This window comes from Peromyscus maniculatus, chromosome 4, assembly GCF_049852395.1.
Source record: "Peromyscus maniculatus bairdii isolate BWxNUB_F1_BW_parent chromosome 4, HU_Pman_BW_mat_3.1, whole genome shotgun sequence".
NCBI lineage: Eukaryota > Metazoa > Chordata > Mammalia > Rodentia > Cricetidae > Peromyscus > Peromyscus maniculatus.
Window position 1 is genome coordinate 81,658,027 of NC_134855.1, and position 16,433 is coordinate 81,674,459.

The 16,433-nt window shown below is 41.8% G+C and overlaps 1 protein-coding gene across 8 annotated transcripts in view; it reads left to right on the forward strand.

The window, feature by feature from the left end:
- LOC102905556 (uncharacterized) overlaps window positions 1-16,433 on the forward strand; it is a 206,603-nt gene that overhangs the window by 100,649 nt on the left and 89,521 nt on the right. For 7 of the 8 annotated variants that reach the window (XM_042275850.2, XM_015994779.3, XM_042275849.2 and 4 more), the window contains one exon: window positions 13,419-13,661. In XM_042275850.2, coding sequence (XP_042131784.1) covers window positions 13,419-13,661 — 243 coding nt within the window. Of the gene's footprint in view, window positions 1-1,950; window positions 2,083-13,418; window positions 13,662-16,433 lie in introns of those variants that run through there. The other variant, XM_076570225.1, reaches the window with a different exon arrangement.

Sequence of the window (16,433 nt, forward strand, 5' to 3'; positions counted from 1 at the left end):
TTATGTTTCTGTTGATAAAACACTGACCAAAATGAGATTTTATATGCGTGTGTGTTTAGTATTTATTTATGAATATTATTCAGCCATCAAGGAAGTAAATTTTGTCATTTTCAGCAACACAGGTGGAACTTAATATTACTTTAAGTGAAGTAAAATATGTAGAGAAATATATTCTTAAATATGGGAGCTGAAATGTTGGTCTGATAGCAATAGAGGATAGAGCAGAGGCTAGCAGAGCCTGGGCAGGGTGGGCAGGGATGGAAAGATGATTATTACACTTAGCAGAGAGGACCTGGATTATTTCTAACATAAAGAAATGCTTGCAGTGATACATATGCCATCAGACCATGTAAGTATTCCACAGTGCATACCTGTATTGAAGTGTAACACTGGACCTCATAAGTATGTATAATTATGTGCCAATTAAAATGTGGCTTTAAGAAAGGTCCCAGTTCTTATTTCTTCTTGAATGGCCATTAATTTTCAATGGGAGTATGGCAAGCATTCAGTCAATAGCAGAGGGGAGTTTACACTCCTCCTCTCTGGCTGTGAGTATTTGTAAACTACGACAAACTTTAATGAGTATCACCTATAAAACGTTTACACTGAAATGACTTCCTTTTCTGTCACTGTGTTGGACTATGTATCCAACCACAGCAGGAAGAACAGGGGAAAGACAGACCCCCAGCTGGAGCAGAACCCAGAAGCTCGGTTGTCCCCAGACTCCTGGGAACCCTTGCTTTGTTTTCACAGAATACAGGAGGTGAGCTGGGTAGGCCTAGGACACAGGGCAGTGCTGGCTGCCCATCTCCAATACTGCCTGGCCACTGTTGACTTTTCAGCTGACGTGAGCAGATCTTGTCTGCTGGACCTGGGATCTGAGGACCTGAAGGAATGGGGCGGACTACAGTCTAATGCTGTAGACAACCTTACTTCCGTTTCAGTGGACTTTTATACACAAATGAAACAATGATCTAAGGAAGATGGTTTGAGTTCAGAAAATCACAATAAAGAACATGTAAGTAAACATCAGTTAGCACACACTAAATAGTAACAGAGCAGCCCTTTCCCAGAATTTTCTCAGGACAGACCAATTTAAACACAATTGCTTGACACGTACTATAGATTATATCAGGGAAAGCATGAAAGCAAGGCAGAAGGCCATGTCCAGATCCAGGTACACTGAGGACAGCACTCAGCATAGCCTTTGCCAGATTGGGTTCTATAGCTGTGCTCTGACATCCAACAAGAATAAACATGTTATAAATTGAATGTAAATGTTTGTCACAGGAGCCACAAAATCACGTCCAAGAACAATCCAGGGAATAAAAGCACCCGAGATAAAAGAGGCCCCCTCTGCCTTTTTTCCTGGACCTCTCTCACAGTTCCCCAAGGCATTGTTCACCACGCATCATTCTTTTGACTATGTTCCAACATATCCCCCTTTTTTATTTTTTTAAATTTTAGGGTATTCATTCTTGTTTGGAGTCATGGACATCCTAAGAAAATCATGAAAAGACAATATGATAAGTGCAATCCTAGATGCAGGAGCAGTACGCTTGATGCCTTGCCATCAGGAACGAGGAACCATTCCATGGAAGGCATCAGCAATCCCGTCTGCTATTGTTTGTCCTGAAATTCTAGACAACTGCTTAAAAAAATGTCTGTTTCTTGTCCTGAGATTCCAGACAACTGCTTAGAAAATGTCTGAAAAATTTCATCCTGGTACCCAGCGGTCTAGTTCTTTATAACGTATAGGACAGGACAATGAGCATGTGGAGGGCTGAGCATCCTGAAAATGTTGGGAAGCTAAAAGCAAGTGATGAATGTTGTAGTACCATGGAAAAGGGCCTGTTTCTGTGCACCTCACATCAAGGTGCGAGAAAAGGAGGGTGGTTCTTGGCTGGCCCTCCCCTCCCCTCATCAGGCTTTTCAATGAAGGGGTCTCTTGTGCCTTCTGTCTAGAAAGATAAAAACCTGAGATAACCTTAAGGAACAGCCAGCAGGTGAATGTCTGCCTTTGGCCAGGACGTTGTTTCACCTTTCCTGTAAACCCCTGTGGCTCAGAGCTGTTGTTCCCAGGTAAGGGCGGCTTCCTGACTCGCATCATAGCTGTAACTGTTTTGGGGCTCACAACTGTGTCCTTGTTCCTGCTTTGAACTGAACCCCATGTTTTCATTCAGTTCTCTAGAGTTCCATTCCTTCAACTTGCTTATTTAAATTGATTTTAATTTCAGATATATTTACCGTCTACAACGTATCTTGAGGTCACAGCTTTATTCTAATACCCATCAATAATCATTCACTCTTCACGTATCTTTTGATTGCCTGCTGGGATCAAAGAATGCCTTAATATAAAAGTAATCCTGGGTTCCTGTTCTCAGAAAGCCTCTGTCTGGAGATGGAGACAGATACTAAACGATCACACCTATGACCCCACAGTTATTAACACAAAAAGGTGGAAAGAAGTTTCATAGGATGAGTGAGACCTCAGCTAGGCTAATAATGGTCCTGTAACAAAGCAAGTAATATCATTCCTGAATGTCATGATAACATTTTCTTTCGTCTTTGTATTTTGAGATGAATTCTTCCTATGTAGCCCTGGCTAGCCCTGAGCTCTCTGTGATCTTGCTTCAGTCTCCTGTGTACTGAAATCAGCACTATGTGCACTAAACTTTGCTAAAGATAACCCAATCCACTTAATTCTCCTCTGTAGTACTCAAGCTTTTATCAACGTTTATTTTTTTATTTTGATTATTATTTCTTTATTTTCATAATATAAGGATTTAAAAGTAAAATGCAGATAGGTCATTATCCTGTTTTATTTCTGTCGGAGAATTCGTTATTTGTTATGTGTATCTCATTATAAAGTTTAAGAGGCAAACAAAATGCAAACAATTATAGCCTTTCTACTACAAAAATGTAGTTTTGTTTGTTTGTTTGTTTGTTTGTTTTTTTGGTTTTTCGGGACAGGGTTTCTCTGTGTAGTTTTGGTGCCTGTCCTGAATCTCACTCTGTAGACCAGGATGGCTTTGAACTTACAGAGATCAGCCCGGCTCTGCCTCCTGAGTGCTGGGATTAAAGGTGTATGCCACCACCGCCTGGTAAGAGTTTTTGTTTTGTTTTGTTTTGTTTTGTTTTTTTTAATGGATCCTATAATGGGATAAAACTTGCAATTCTATGCCAGCTTCCCAAGTGCTGGGACTGTAGGTATGTGCCAGCATGCCAGCATCCTCTCCCCATTCCTTAGACACTTTTACTACTTTCAGGTCCCCTGTGGTCTAAGACTCTAAGTCTCCAAGAGTGTGAACTGTTCATCCTTTTCTATGCCCTTGGGTTCTTTCTTACTTTTATAGATACACTGATCTATCTGCACAACATGCCAACCTTGTCCCCTTCAAACTTCACCTTTTCCTTAGATCCAGCTCAGATCTCTATCTCTCTCTCTCTCTCTCTCTCTCTCTCTCTCTCTCTCTCTCTCTCTCTCTCTCTCTCTCTCTCTCTCTCTCAGCTTTGGAGCCTTTCCTGGAAGTCACTCTGTAGCCCAGGCTGGCCTCAAGCTCACAGAAATCCACCTGCCTCTGCCTCCCAAGTGCTGGGATTAAAGGAGTATGCCACCACTACCTGGATGATGTCACCTTTTTTATCTCAGGCATCCAGATCATTCCTCTCTTTCTATTACCTCCTGTAGTCAGAGAGAATCACCGGCTTATGTAGTCTTTCAGAAAAACCTTCCTAGAGCTGGGGCATAGAACCAAGCAGACAAACATCTCCTAAGAGGGCTGGTGTTCTCGTTGGGGAAGATAGAAAGTAAAATAAATGTAGCAAGTAAGTGAAATTTGTAGATTATAGGGTTACAGGGACATTGGAGCAGGGAGTCAGATGGGTACCTTTCTGTGAAGAGCTGGCCATTAAACACAGAGGTTCAGATTCGAGTCAACTGAGAAGACTAAAGGCAAGTCCAAGGTGAGGGTGTCCCCCGCTCTGCACCAGCTTTCTTCACATAGCATCTTGTAATTCCTCATTTGCATTTCAGGCTTCTTCCTTTAGCTGGGTGCTCCCCAGGGGAACAACGAAATGAATTGCTTATTTTTCTCATTGTGTACTCCTACAGGGTCCAGCAGGAATTGCATGATTTTTGGGGGGAGGGGCGTGGGGGGTTAGGGAGGAAAAAGGAAAGAAGAATAGTTTCACAGTCCTCGGAGTCACAGAATAATTCACTTCAGTGCCCTTCCATTTTCAATAGTGGTTTTCTTTATTTGTCATTAATAATTGGTGATTTTCAAAGTGTGGAATGTATCAAAGAACCATTCTCAATAATCTGGTGATGAAAACTTGGGAGGCAAGAAGAAAATGCTTGCAGTCCCAACCAGCTAATTCAAAACTGGCAAAGTGGGCTGAAGAGATCGACGAGCAGTTAAGAGTGCATACTGCTTTTTCAGAGAATCCAGGTTGATTCCCACCACTCACATCAAGCAGCTCACACCCTCCTGTAACTTTGGCTCCAGGGGATCTGGTCCATCTGCCCTCTGTAGGCACCTGCATTCAAATATACATAATATCTCTCTCTCTCTCTCTCTCTCTCTCTCTCTCCCTCCCTCCCTCCCTCCCTCCCTCCCTCCCTCCCTCCCTCCCTCTCTCTCATTCACACACACACAGACATGATTAAAAATAAATCTATAATTTAAAAATACTCGCAAATTACGTATTAGTGGCTATAACATACAGCTTAATGCTGACACCATCACAGAGAAATCTGGATGTCTATCAGAAGGGAATTCTACCCTAGATAGTAGTGCTTTAAATTGAACATGGCCCCAGGAATGAGATTTACACATTATATGTTACCCACTCCTAAATACAAGACAAATGCCTTTAAAATGATGCTTAAAAACAAAAATCCGTAGACTGAGACCCAAGCACAGTAGAAGCCACCAGCAAGTGAGCCGCAGAGCAGAAGGAGCTTTCTCTACTTCCCTCACAACTTCTTTGTCTGCTACACCGTGGGGGCAAAAGAGTGATGAAATCCATCAGCAGATTGGTCAAGAAGTCGGCCCCAATACTTTGAATTTATCTGGAAGACTTTTAAATATGGACGTGGAGCCACGTGAGCAATGATGGACTCTAACACGAGCACTGTATCTTAATGCAGTTTGTAGAATTTAGCTGAACTTCAGAATGCTCTCAGGGTCGATCGTGCTTTCTGCCTGCCCAACATCCACTCATTTCTCCGTGTTCAAATGGCACAGAAATGAAATGGAAAAAGCAGAAAGGTCCTCAAAAGTGCCTGTGTGTCTGGTGGTTCATTAATGTCGACTCTGGTTTTGAGTCCTGGTAATGTGCCAGGAGTTGTGCCTTCCACGTGCCCTCTCACAGTGCATTCACAACAGCAGAGCCAGCGTTATTGCCCCCATGGCTCACTCATTTACAAGGTTTGAAGAAGTGAAGACTCTCATCCCTGTTCCCTTGGAGAAGAGGAGGATCTGAACTTCTGATACTTCTGCATCCTAAGTTCTTAAAGTCAGGTCTGGAGAGATGGGTAAGAGCACTTGCTGCTCTTGCATAAATCCTGGCTCAGTTCCCACACCCATATCCAGTGGCTCACAATCATCTGTAACTCCAGTACCAGGGGATTTGATGTGTGTACACACACACACACACACATACACACACACACACACACACACACACACACACACACACACACAGAGTGCATATACATAGGCACACATACATAAACATAAAGTAAATATATTGTGTTTAGGTTCTTAACCTTAAAGCTTTGCCTGTTGCTTCAGGGTGTAGCTGTGCTATGCTTACGTCTTGGTTAATGAAAGACAACCATTTTCCTTTTCAATAATGCTAAGGGCAGTTTGAGTTACCAGAAGACACACGAAGATGTTTTTCTTTAGTGCCTGTACTAGATGAAATGCTTGACAAAAACACCTTACATGGGGAGGGATGTATTGGGTTCATGGTTTTGAGAGTGTCGGTCCATCATGCTGGGTAGGGTGTGGTAGAGCAAAGCAGTTCATATCATGTCCGACTAGGAAGCAGAGAAAAAGGGATGGCAGCGTTCAGGATGCTGCTTTCTTGGATCTTCCTTTTTAGTATATGTGGGATCTCAACCCATGGGATGGTGTTGCTCACACCTAGAATGGGTCTTCCTCTGGGGTTGATCTTTTCTGGGAACATCCTTCCAGACATATCCAGATATATGTGGTACCAATCTCTTGTGTGATTCTAAGTTAGACAATGAAGATTAAACATCACAGTGTCTAAGGACCGTTGACATCATCTGCGAGTTCACTCAGGCAGCACCCACTGAGTGAACTCAGTAGCAGACGTCTGTCTTGTTATTTTGCTGTTCATTCAAATGAACCTTAATAAAACTCCATGTACTCATTTAAATACTGGCTTCTCGGGGAAAGCAGGAAAGTGGGTTATGTTTAATTAATTATCTTTGCTCCTCTGTGATGGGAATTTGGGTCACAATGAGCATAATTTGTGCACCAAAGATCCAGAATAATTTTCTAAAGTTCTGGTTTCAAGTAAATACATTTTTATAATAAAAATATATGGGCAGAGAGATTTAAGAGCCAGAGGAACAGGGAGTTTGCTGTGAGACTGTGTCTCCTAGGACTGTCAGAAGCTACACCCATAAAGTCTCACCAACATGGCTGCCTGAACATGAACTGAACAAGGACAATGGTAGGCAGGCTAATCTGGATGCTGAGGGGTGAGGGCAAGCTCTGGAGGCCTCGATTCTAACAGAGAGCTACAGGTAACTAAGGAATACTGAGAGCTGAAGAAATCGTCTTCCCTAAGGAAGAGTGCAGAGCGGTAAGTGGGAGGGTTTGGAGGGAGAAATGGAAAGGTGGAAATGATGTATTCATATTATAATCTCAAAAGAAATAATTCTCAAAATGAATTTATAAAAGAAATCAATGAAATGATTAATCCTTTGAGTCATAATCCCATTTAGGATAGCTAAAAGTTCAGACTATGCTTGTTAAAGTTTTTTTTTCCCAAAGTTGAAATCAGACATTTTGGGGACATGGCATTAGTTATTTCAGGCTCCTTCAGGATACTGACATAGTAGACTGACACTGTAAACCAAAAGCCCAAACCACCTGATAGTCCTAAAAGCACCAGGCCTTTAGCCTGGCTAACTAAGACGCACTCTAACAGGAACCATTGGCCTCTCAGTTTTCTCTGGTCCTAATCTGGCTCCCACCTGGCCCAGACCTCCCCTATATCTTGGTTTCTGTCTTCACAAGGGACTGGGTGACATGGATACCTTGTATATGGACACTCATTATTGCTTCCCAAAAGGAGAGCACCTCTTCACCCCCATGATCCACACTTCCCCCTCCATTAGCAAATCCAGAGAGCTGTTGGCATTGAAAACTATTGTGAGCTGAGTGTGGCCTCTGTTTATTTAACAGTTCCGGTTCCATCTAAGTGGAAAACACACTGGCGGGGCCCTTTTAATTTTTCGGTTAGATTTTTAATTCAACTATAAAGACAATTCAAGTGAGAAACTTCAGCTCGCTGATTCTGTTCTTTGAGTCACTGCACTGTAATTAGCTGAGCTGGCTTTTAAATGCAGCAAGAGAACATCTTTCTTGTCTGTTTATGTCAGAAAAAAATGGCTAATGAGCACTTATCAAAATGATGAACATTTTTTTCATTAGATTAAGTAACATCAAAACAGACTTTTAATGTACTATTATGTTTCAGCTTGGAAGAAATTGGGTAAAATAGCTCATATCTTCACAGCTGCCCAAGAATGTCTCTGCAAGGTGGGATCTGCCTCCCCTCTTCCTGCCGTCAACCTGCCCCCCCCCCCCATACACCTAGACTTCAGCAAAGTGCCCATCAGTGATAACTTTCTGTGTGGTCAAGTGTCTTAAAGGCACATTCCCAAAGGGTTTGGAATGGCGTTAGAATTATCTGCGGCACATGAATAGCTGTGAAGCTGGTGTCAATGGTTGTCACTGCTCTATTCCACTGTTCCTTGTGACTTGATAATACATACCTATCTGACTGCATTCAAAGAATGACTCCTCTTCAGTTTCCCACAGCCATCAGTCAGAATTCCACCCAGAACACTCAGGATCTTCCTTCTTTTCTGTGGAAATTGTTTGAGTGTTTTTGCAGATTGCATTAGCTGATGTTTTAACAAAAGATGTAATGATGAAGTCTGATTTCTTATGAAAAGTCATAGCAAAATTGCAGACTTTGAAGAACCTTCTCAGCGGGCATGGTGGTGCACACCTTTAATCCCAGAACTCAGGAGGCAGAGGCAGATGGATCTCTGTGAATTCAAAGCCAGTCTGGTTTACAAAGCAAGTTCCAAGACAGCCAGGAGTGTTACACAGAGAAACTCTGTCTCGAAAAACAAAGCACCACCACCAAAAAGAAAAAGTCGTTTTATTTTTATTTGGATGTATGTGTATGTGTACATGGGTAGAGGTGCTTGAGATCAGAGTTGGTGTTGGATCCCATAGACCTGGAGTTGCAGGACGTTGTGAGCCACTCAATGTGGGTGCCAAGAACAAAACTCTGGTCTTCTGCAAGAAGCAGGTGCTCTTAACCACTGAGCCATCTCTCCCGCCCCAGAACTTTCTCATTTTAAATGTATCTTGGATGACAGGTTATTTTTTTTTTTAATCCACACCACAAGTTTGAGTCCGGTTATAGTGGCCTATGAGCATGTTTATGGAGAATCATCTTGAATGATGATTGACGTGAGAGCCCAATCCACTGTGAGTGATACCACCCTGACACAAGGGCTCTGGGATGTGTAAGAAAGCTAGCTGAGTAAGTCCGAGGGAACAAAGCCAGTAAGCAGCACTCCTCTGAAGTTTAGATCCTTGTACGTTCCTTGACAGAAACTTGGCCTTCTTTCTGTGACTCCACTCGGTAATGGATTGTGACCTGGAAGTAAGCTAAATAAGCCTCCCTGCTCCCCAAGTATTTTCTGGTCAGTATTTCGTCAGCCCAATAGAGAAGAGCAAAGTAGGACACGCATGTGCTGTTAGATTTACTCCTGTGTGTCTGATGAGTTCGGTTTTAGACATTCTGGGGCCAGTTTCAGTACACTAAGGAAGGTGATGCTGTTTTTAAGTCACTACTTTGTTTGCCTTTTGAGAAGTGTCTTCCTGGGTGTAGGTAGGGTGCTCCCTTTGCAACCATCTACACCCTCGAAAGATGCCGTTCTTGTGTCTTGTCCTCTGTTCTCATTGGATAAGTCTTCTTGTTATTGCTTTGAAGGTCTTTTACTTTGTACTTGATGTTTGTGTGGTCCAGACTGAGCCCTTGGGGGCCCCCACAGCAGTCTTTGAACTTCTGAACGGTTTGGCATTAACAGTATTCTGTGATCATCTTTTACTTTCTCTTCTCTAATGCTGGGATCTGTCACTTCTTCAAAGCCTCTGGTTCTTAGTGGGTGGGGGATAATGGTACTTAGAAATTAAAATTTGGACACAAGGTGCTGCTGGACAGCCCCTGTGTCTGTACTCAGTACATCTAGGATTGATGAGACTATCTTTAAAATCCACCCCCATACTCACAGATTCAATCTAGTGCTACAAAGCTAATTTTAGTCTTCCTTTTTTCTGCACAGTAATTTTTATGTCCTTATTTTTTTTAAAAAGGATTTGTTTTTATTTGTGTATCAGTGTGTGGTTTTATGTGAACATGTGCCACGTGGTATGTACAGGAGTCTGTGGAGGCCAGAAGTCGATGTCAGACAAACCCATGGAGCCGGAGTCCCAGGCAGTCGTGGACTGCCCAGTGTGGGTGCTGGGAACTGAACTTAGTCCTCTAAAGAGCAGTGAATGCTCTTAGCCACCAAGCCATTTCCCCAGCCTCCTCTGTACAGTATTTTAAAGTCCTTTCTAGGGGAGAAATCTGGTTCACACTATTCTCACTGCTTCTACTCATTTAAGTTTAGATTCATAAGCAGCTGATTCAGAATTATTAGCTCTGTTGCTATAAAAATTAAAAACTTTAATGTTCAATGTTTGTTAGCTGATCTTTTTGTCTCTAGACAGAGTGTTTAGTCAAAAGTGTTTGCTTTGTGTGACTTTTTTTATTTGAAAAAATCATTGAGTCCGTTTGTTTCTGTCTATATTTCATTTTGGCTTTTACATCCTCCTCTATTGTTAATGTCATCATCATCCCCAGACCAAAATGATCCTCAAATGCCAGCAGAAACGTATATTGCCTCCTTTCCCCTGCCACCACTGTGTTAATGCGCCTCCCTGAGTTTCTGTTTGTAAGTATAAGTAAGTAAAGAAATGCGTTTGCATCTTGTTGCCCTGTGGCTCCTTTTAAATATGAAAGGAGAGAGTTTTATAGATGCTCTTTCACACATTCATTTTCAGAGTTGGGAATAAATAGGTTCTAGAAATCATCAATACCACACCTTTCTCACATTGGCGTCTTTTCTTTGTATATGCTGATGGTTTTCATCGGGACATTTTTATACATGAATATCATATACTTTGACATTCTCCCCCCATTATTACCTTTCATTTCCCCAGTCTCACTTTTATTTTCATGTACTATATGCATATTTTATATAGCTACATAAAATGAGTGATTCCAAGAGAAAACATGCAGTATTTGTCTTTCTGAATTTGGCTTATTTCTCTTAGCTTGATAATCTCCAGTTGCATTCATTTTCCTGCAATAGATGTGATTGCATCCTTCTTTATGGTTGAATATGACACATTTTTTTATCTAGTCATCCTTTCACAGACATCCAGGCTGATTCTGCGGCTTGTCTATTGTGAACAGGGCTGTAATAAACACTGATGTGAAGTATCTCCATGGTCTGTTGATCAGAATTCTTTGGGCAGATTCTCAGGAGTGGTATAGCTGTTTTATTCCCCCTCCACATTTATTTCCACAATGTGTGAACTAATTACTAATTCACATTCTTCCCAGTGTTGTATAGGATTCTCTTATCTCTACATAGTCCCCAACATTTGTTGTTACTTTCTTAATGGTAGCCGTTCTGACTGGAGAGAGAGAGAGAGAGAGAGAGAGAGAGAGAGAGAGAGAGAGAGAGAGAGAGAGAGAGAGAGAGAGAGAATCTGGGTGTGGCTTTAATTTACAATTCACTAATGCCTAAGGATGTTGAATAATTTTTTTCATGTGTTTATTGGCCATTTGTATTTTGCCTTTTGAGAATTATCTGTTCATCTCATTGTCCTGTTTATTAATTGGATTATTTGGTTTCTTGGCAGTTAGTCTTTTTAAGTTTTTGATATTCCGTACATCTTTGGGTCAATTTATAGATATGTACTGTTCATTGTGTGAATGTTCCATAGTTTAGTCAATTCAACATGTAGCTGAGGATGACTTTGAACTTCTGATCCTCCTGCCTCGATCTCTTGGTAAGAGGATGCCCACCGTGCCTGGTTTTATGTCATCCTGATCGTGGAACCCAGGGCTTTGTATATGCTGGGCACTCTTCCAACTGAGCTACATTCTAGCCCTTGTGGGCTTTTCAATTGAGTTTTTAAAAATCTTTTTATTGTGGAGGTTGTAAAAGTTCCTCATGCCGTCTGAATACCGTGTCTTTGTACCCACTGGCTTTTGTCCTCCTCCTCGGAAACCTTGAGAGCTGATGTTTGCACCATCAGCCCTGTAGACTTAGTTTCTTCTGAAAGCTTCAGTCTCGTGACCACTGGGCTTCCCGCTGGGCTTTTTCTCCGTCTCACTCAGTGAGCTCATGCCTTAATAGAAGCGGGGCTCAGTCTCCTCTCTCTGAAGCTTGACCTCCTTCTGGATGTCTCTGGCTCTTCCATGTTTGTTTCTTCTAGCATAGCAAGAACGTGACAAATAAATCTGGGCCAGGGCTCAGTGGTGGAGTGTTTGCAGAGTACGGTTAAGGTTCAGGGTTCTGTCTCTCGGAATGAACAAACAAGCTCAGGAACTCCACACGTTTCTAGCTTGCTGTTATGTCTTCGGTTTTTGTTAGATCCCGATAGACTCATCAGTGGCTAATGAGTGTCTCCCTGGGATGTGTTACCCTGCCCCTAGGCTGTGGTCTGTAAAGCCTACCTTGATCGTTTTCCTAATCGCTGCCAGCAGCTGTTCTGTGACATCTTCTCACATCCACAGAAGGTTATTCCGATCTGGGTTATTCCATCATTGCTAGCAGTAGCAGTCATCTTTCCACTTAGCACATTTCATTAAATTTATATGGAAATGAGAGAACACAGTCAAATTGACAAAGCATTTTACAATTGACAGGGAAATTGGCTTGCTCATGCATTGCTAGGGAGGGGACAAATTGGTACCGTCTTTCCAGAGGGTATTAATTTATATCAAAATCCTTAACAATTCATTTGTCCTTTGGCCCAGCAATTTTGCTTGTAGGAATTTATCCTAAGGAAATAATGGTGAATACATATAAAGATTTATTTAGAAAGATTTCCATCTCATGACCCAAACTGGAATCAAAACACTAAATATGCATCAATGTGGGACGTGATAAATTCTGGTGCATCAATGCAATGAGATATAATGGAATTTAATGCTACTACAGAGGCAGATGAATATGTAAACACATTAGTGGCCTATTGTTCAGGAAAGAGCTCCAAACAACACATACGGTGGGGTCCCACTTCAAAATGTACACTCAGATCTCCAAGACTGAAATAGCACTCACGGAAATGTTTGTTAATAATGGGTATTGTTGCATTTTTTTCCTTTTGAAAAAAGTGCATTGAATGTTTTTCTGTAAGATATAATTTCTTTAAAAATTTATTATGCTTTTCTTTTTAAAACTTAGTCGTCAGACTCTCTTGACAATGGTGAACATTTTATTTTATATGGATGACCTGAGCTGTGTTTTCATACTCTTGAGTACTTTATAGATTTCACTAGATTTTTGTGTTATTGAAAATACCTTGTAGAACAAAAGAATTTAATATAAACACGATTAAAAACCCCTTCTTTTAAAATTCACATAAAGGCTTTGCCTGTTTCTGCATGATGTGACAAAACACTTTCAGTAAAGAGCCCTTTATCTTAAAAAATTTTTTCATTTATTTGTGTGTGTGCCATACTGCATGTGTGGATGCCAGAGTACAACTTTGGGAGAAATCCATTTTCGTGCTCTCTTTCTACCATGGGGCTTCAGGGGATCAAACTCTGCTTGCTAGCCTTGGCATTAAGCACCTCTACCCACTGAGCCATCCTATCGGCCCTAAGAGTCCTTTAAGAAAGTAATTAGAGTTTATGATAAGAATTCGGATTATCATGGAACATTCATTTCCTAAGAAAGAAGTCTAGTATCCTTCTGAAACCAGTGTTCAAAATTATATGCAACTGCTTAAAACTAAGCTGAGATTTCTCACAGACATTCGTATTCATGGTTGCTTTTTTCCTTGAAGGAATTCTGAAGCAGCAATCACTATGATTCCTTGGGCGTGGAGGCTACTTCCTAGAAATGTCACCCATTCCTTATCTACGTCATCAACCAGCCAGAGAGCTGAGGCTCACCATCGGCAGCTGGAGGCCTATGGGTACTTCTTGCCCATCCAGACCAGGTGGCAGGACAATGACCAGTATGGCCACGTGAACAATGCTGTGTACTACAGCTACTTCGACACTATCATCAACCACTACCTGATCAGGTAGGCATGAGGCTCACTTTGCTCTTGCTGTATGCCCTTGCTTGGGTTTTGGAGTAGAGCATTTCTTTGCTGTACACCTCTTTGGTGGAGATGCCCGGATACTGGCCTCTTCAAAGGAGAACAGAAGGCTGGACATGTGGGTGAGGAATGTGTTGCTCTGCCTCTCCCGGGGTCTCAGGTGTTCACATATCTTGGTCCTTTGGTCTAACTTGTCAGCAAATGTGTTTATTTGAAGCTCAAATAAACACCTACATAACAAAGCACATGATGTTCAGATGCTGGGCAACCTGAGCAGATATGAACATCAACCCTCAAGGCCTTTTTGCGGGAGAAGCAGCTGCCTCCCCCACAGACGAAGCATGGTAGGGGGGAGGAGAGATGTAAAGTTGTTTATTATATTCTCTGGATGCCTTGATAACTTGATTGACATCTGATCAGCATGCTTGCAAGAGTGGTTAGTAGATTTTTGGTTTATTTAATTGGAGAGACTGTGTCCTACAGAAAAAGCTGCATGAATTCTATCTTTGTCTTGCAGTGAGCTATACAATTTTGAAAAAACTTGTTTAACCTTATTGAGTCTTCCATACAAATAACTCCCATTTTCTCTGTGCCTGGCACTGTGTTACACCTTACTCAGTTTCTCATTTACTCTCACCATGAGAGATGGTTGCAAAAATGTCAGTGTACAGCCTGAGCCTCCTGGCCTGTGTCCCTTGGAGGTATGTGGGGACACAGCACCAGCTTCATATCTTTCTTTGGCTCACATAACTACTTTTATAGGCAGACCAGAAGTTCTTACCCTTCCTGAGAGCAGCCTTCAGCTATGGGATGGTGGGACTGGTGTCTGAGCACCCCCAACTTCCTCCCCTTTTCACTGAGGTAACTTGGAGATACACAGTTTGTAGAGGCTCTCAGGGTTCTCCAGTAAGATTGAACTCCAGCCATATAAGTTGGTAGCCTTTTTTAAAATGGAGGTAAATTTACACAACAACAAACTCAGTATTTCAGCCATTCAGAGGTTTTTATTTTTAATTAATGTATATGTATGTGTGTGGGTATGAGCATGTGAGTGCAGTGACAGTGGAGGCCAGTAGAGGGCGTCAGATCCCCTGGAGCTGGATTTAAAGGGCTGGGGATCCAAGTCAGGTCTTCTGCAAGAGTAGTATGTTCTCTTAACTGTCATGCCATCTCTCTAGGTTTCCATTTCAATCATTTTAAAGTGTAAACGGTTCAGTGAGTTTTAGCATTTTTACAATGTGTAACCAGCACATCAAATTACAGAATATTTCCATCACTTCCCCCAAAGAAACCCCATACCTTTTAGCAGCTTCACCTTCTGGCAGCCATTAATCTGTGTCCTGTCTCTCTGGATTTGCCTCTTTTGGACTTTGCATATGAGTGGCATTGTGCTAGTGATTTTGGCATGGTGTTTGCCGGGATCATCTGTTTATAGCCTCTCCTCTGAGAGAGCCATTCCTGAAGACTATGACGTGTGATGTGCCACATTTTGTTCATTCACTCATCAAGTGACAGATATTTAGGATTTTACATTGGGGGCTATTACAAACAATACTGCTATAAACATTTCATGTGGATTCTTTTTGGTGAAGTATTTTCAGTTCGCTTGGTACATACTTAAGTGGAATTTCTAGGTGGTATGGTAACTCTTTGTGGGATGATTTGAGGAACATCAAATGTGTTTGTGTTGACTTTATGTGAGCAGGGCATGAAGGTTCCTGTTTCTCCACATCATCACCGATGATTGTTATTACCATTTTTTTAAATAGCATCCACCCTATTGTATGTAAACTGCTGTCACATTTCCATTTGGGGCCTAGTTTCTGGTGATTATTGGTACCAAGCATTGCCCCACTGAGCTTGGGCATATCTTCCTTGGGAAAATGTCTGTTCATATCTTTTGGTTCCTTTAGTTGTTTTTTTTGTTGTTGTTGTTGTTGTTGGTTTTTGTTTTGTTTGTTTGGGGGGTTGTAACAGTTCTTTTTATATATAGTATATATTAATATTAATATATTCTCCATTGTGTGTGTGTGTGTGTTTGTGTGTGATTTGTAATCTTTTCTTTTACACTGAGTTTTCTTTTTATTTTTTCTCTTTTGATTTATAAAAGTTTTAAATTGAATGACCTAGTGAGAAATTTTAGAAGCAAATGCTGTGCTGGCTACTTCCTGTCCCACCTCTTTCCTCACTTACAAAGGAGCTCAATCTGTCTTAGGGCTCCTATTCAGATTGCAGAGTTCCATGATAGGAAACTTGGGTTTCTTCTCTTTGCAAGAGGGTGTACAGGATAACTTTCATTTAGAGTCCCCCCACCCCCCGCCCCCGGCTCTCTCTCTCTCTCTCTCTGTCTCGTGTGTGTGTGTGTGTGTGTGTGTGTGTGTGTGTGTGTGTGTGTGTACACGTGGAGGTCATAGGACCATCATGTTGGGTGTCTTCTGAAATGGCCTCTCACTGATCCTAGAACTCATCAGTGGTTCTCTAAACCGTTCAGCCAGCTAGCCCCGGGGATCCTCCTGTCTCAGCTTCCCCGGTGCTGGGATTACCAGTGTGTACCACCATGCCTGGCTGTTTTACGTGGGTGCTGGGGATCTGAACTTGGGTCCCTGGCAAGTACTTAGCTGTGCCATCTTCCCACCCCCGGCAAACTGTCTTTTTTCTAGCATAGATAGTGTGTATTACACTTTAAAGTCCACAGCAAATGGTAAAGACATTATTTGAGGTCATTTGTAATTTCCTGCCGTTTGTCGAATAGAG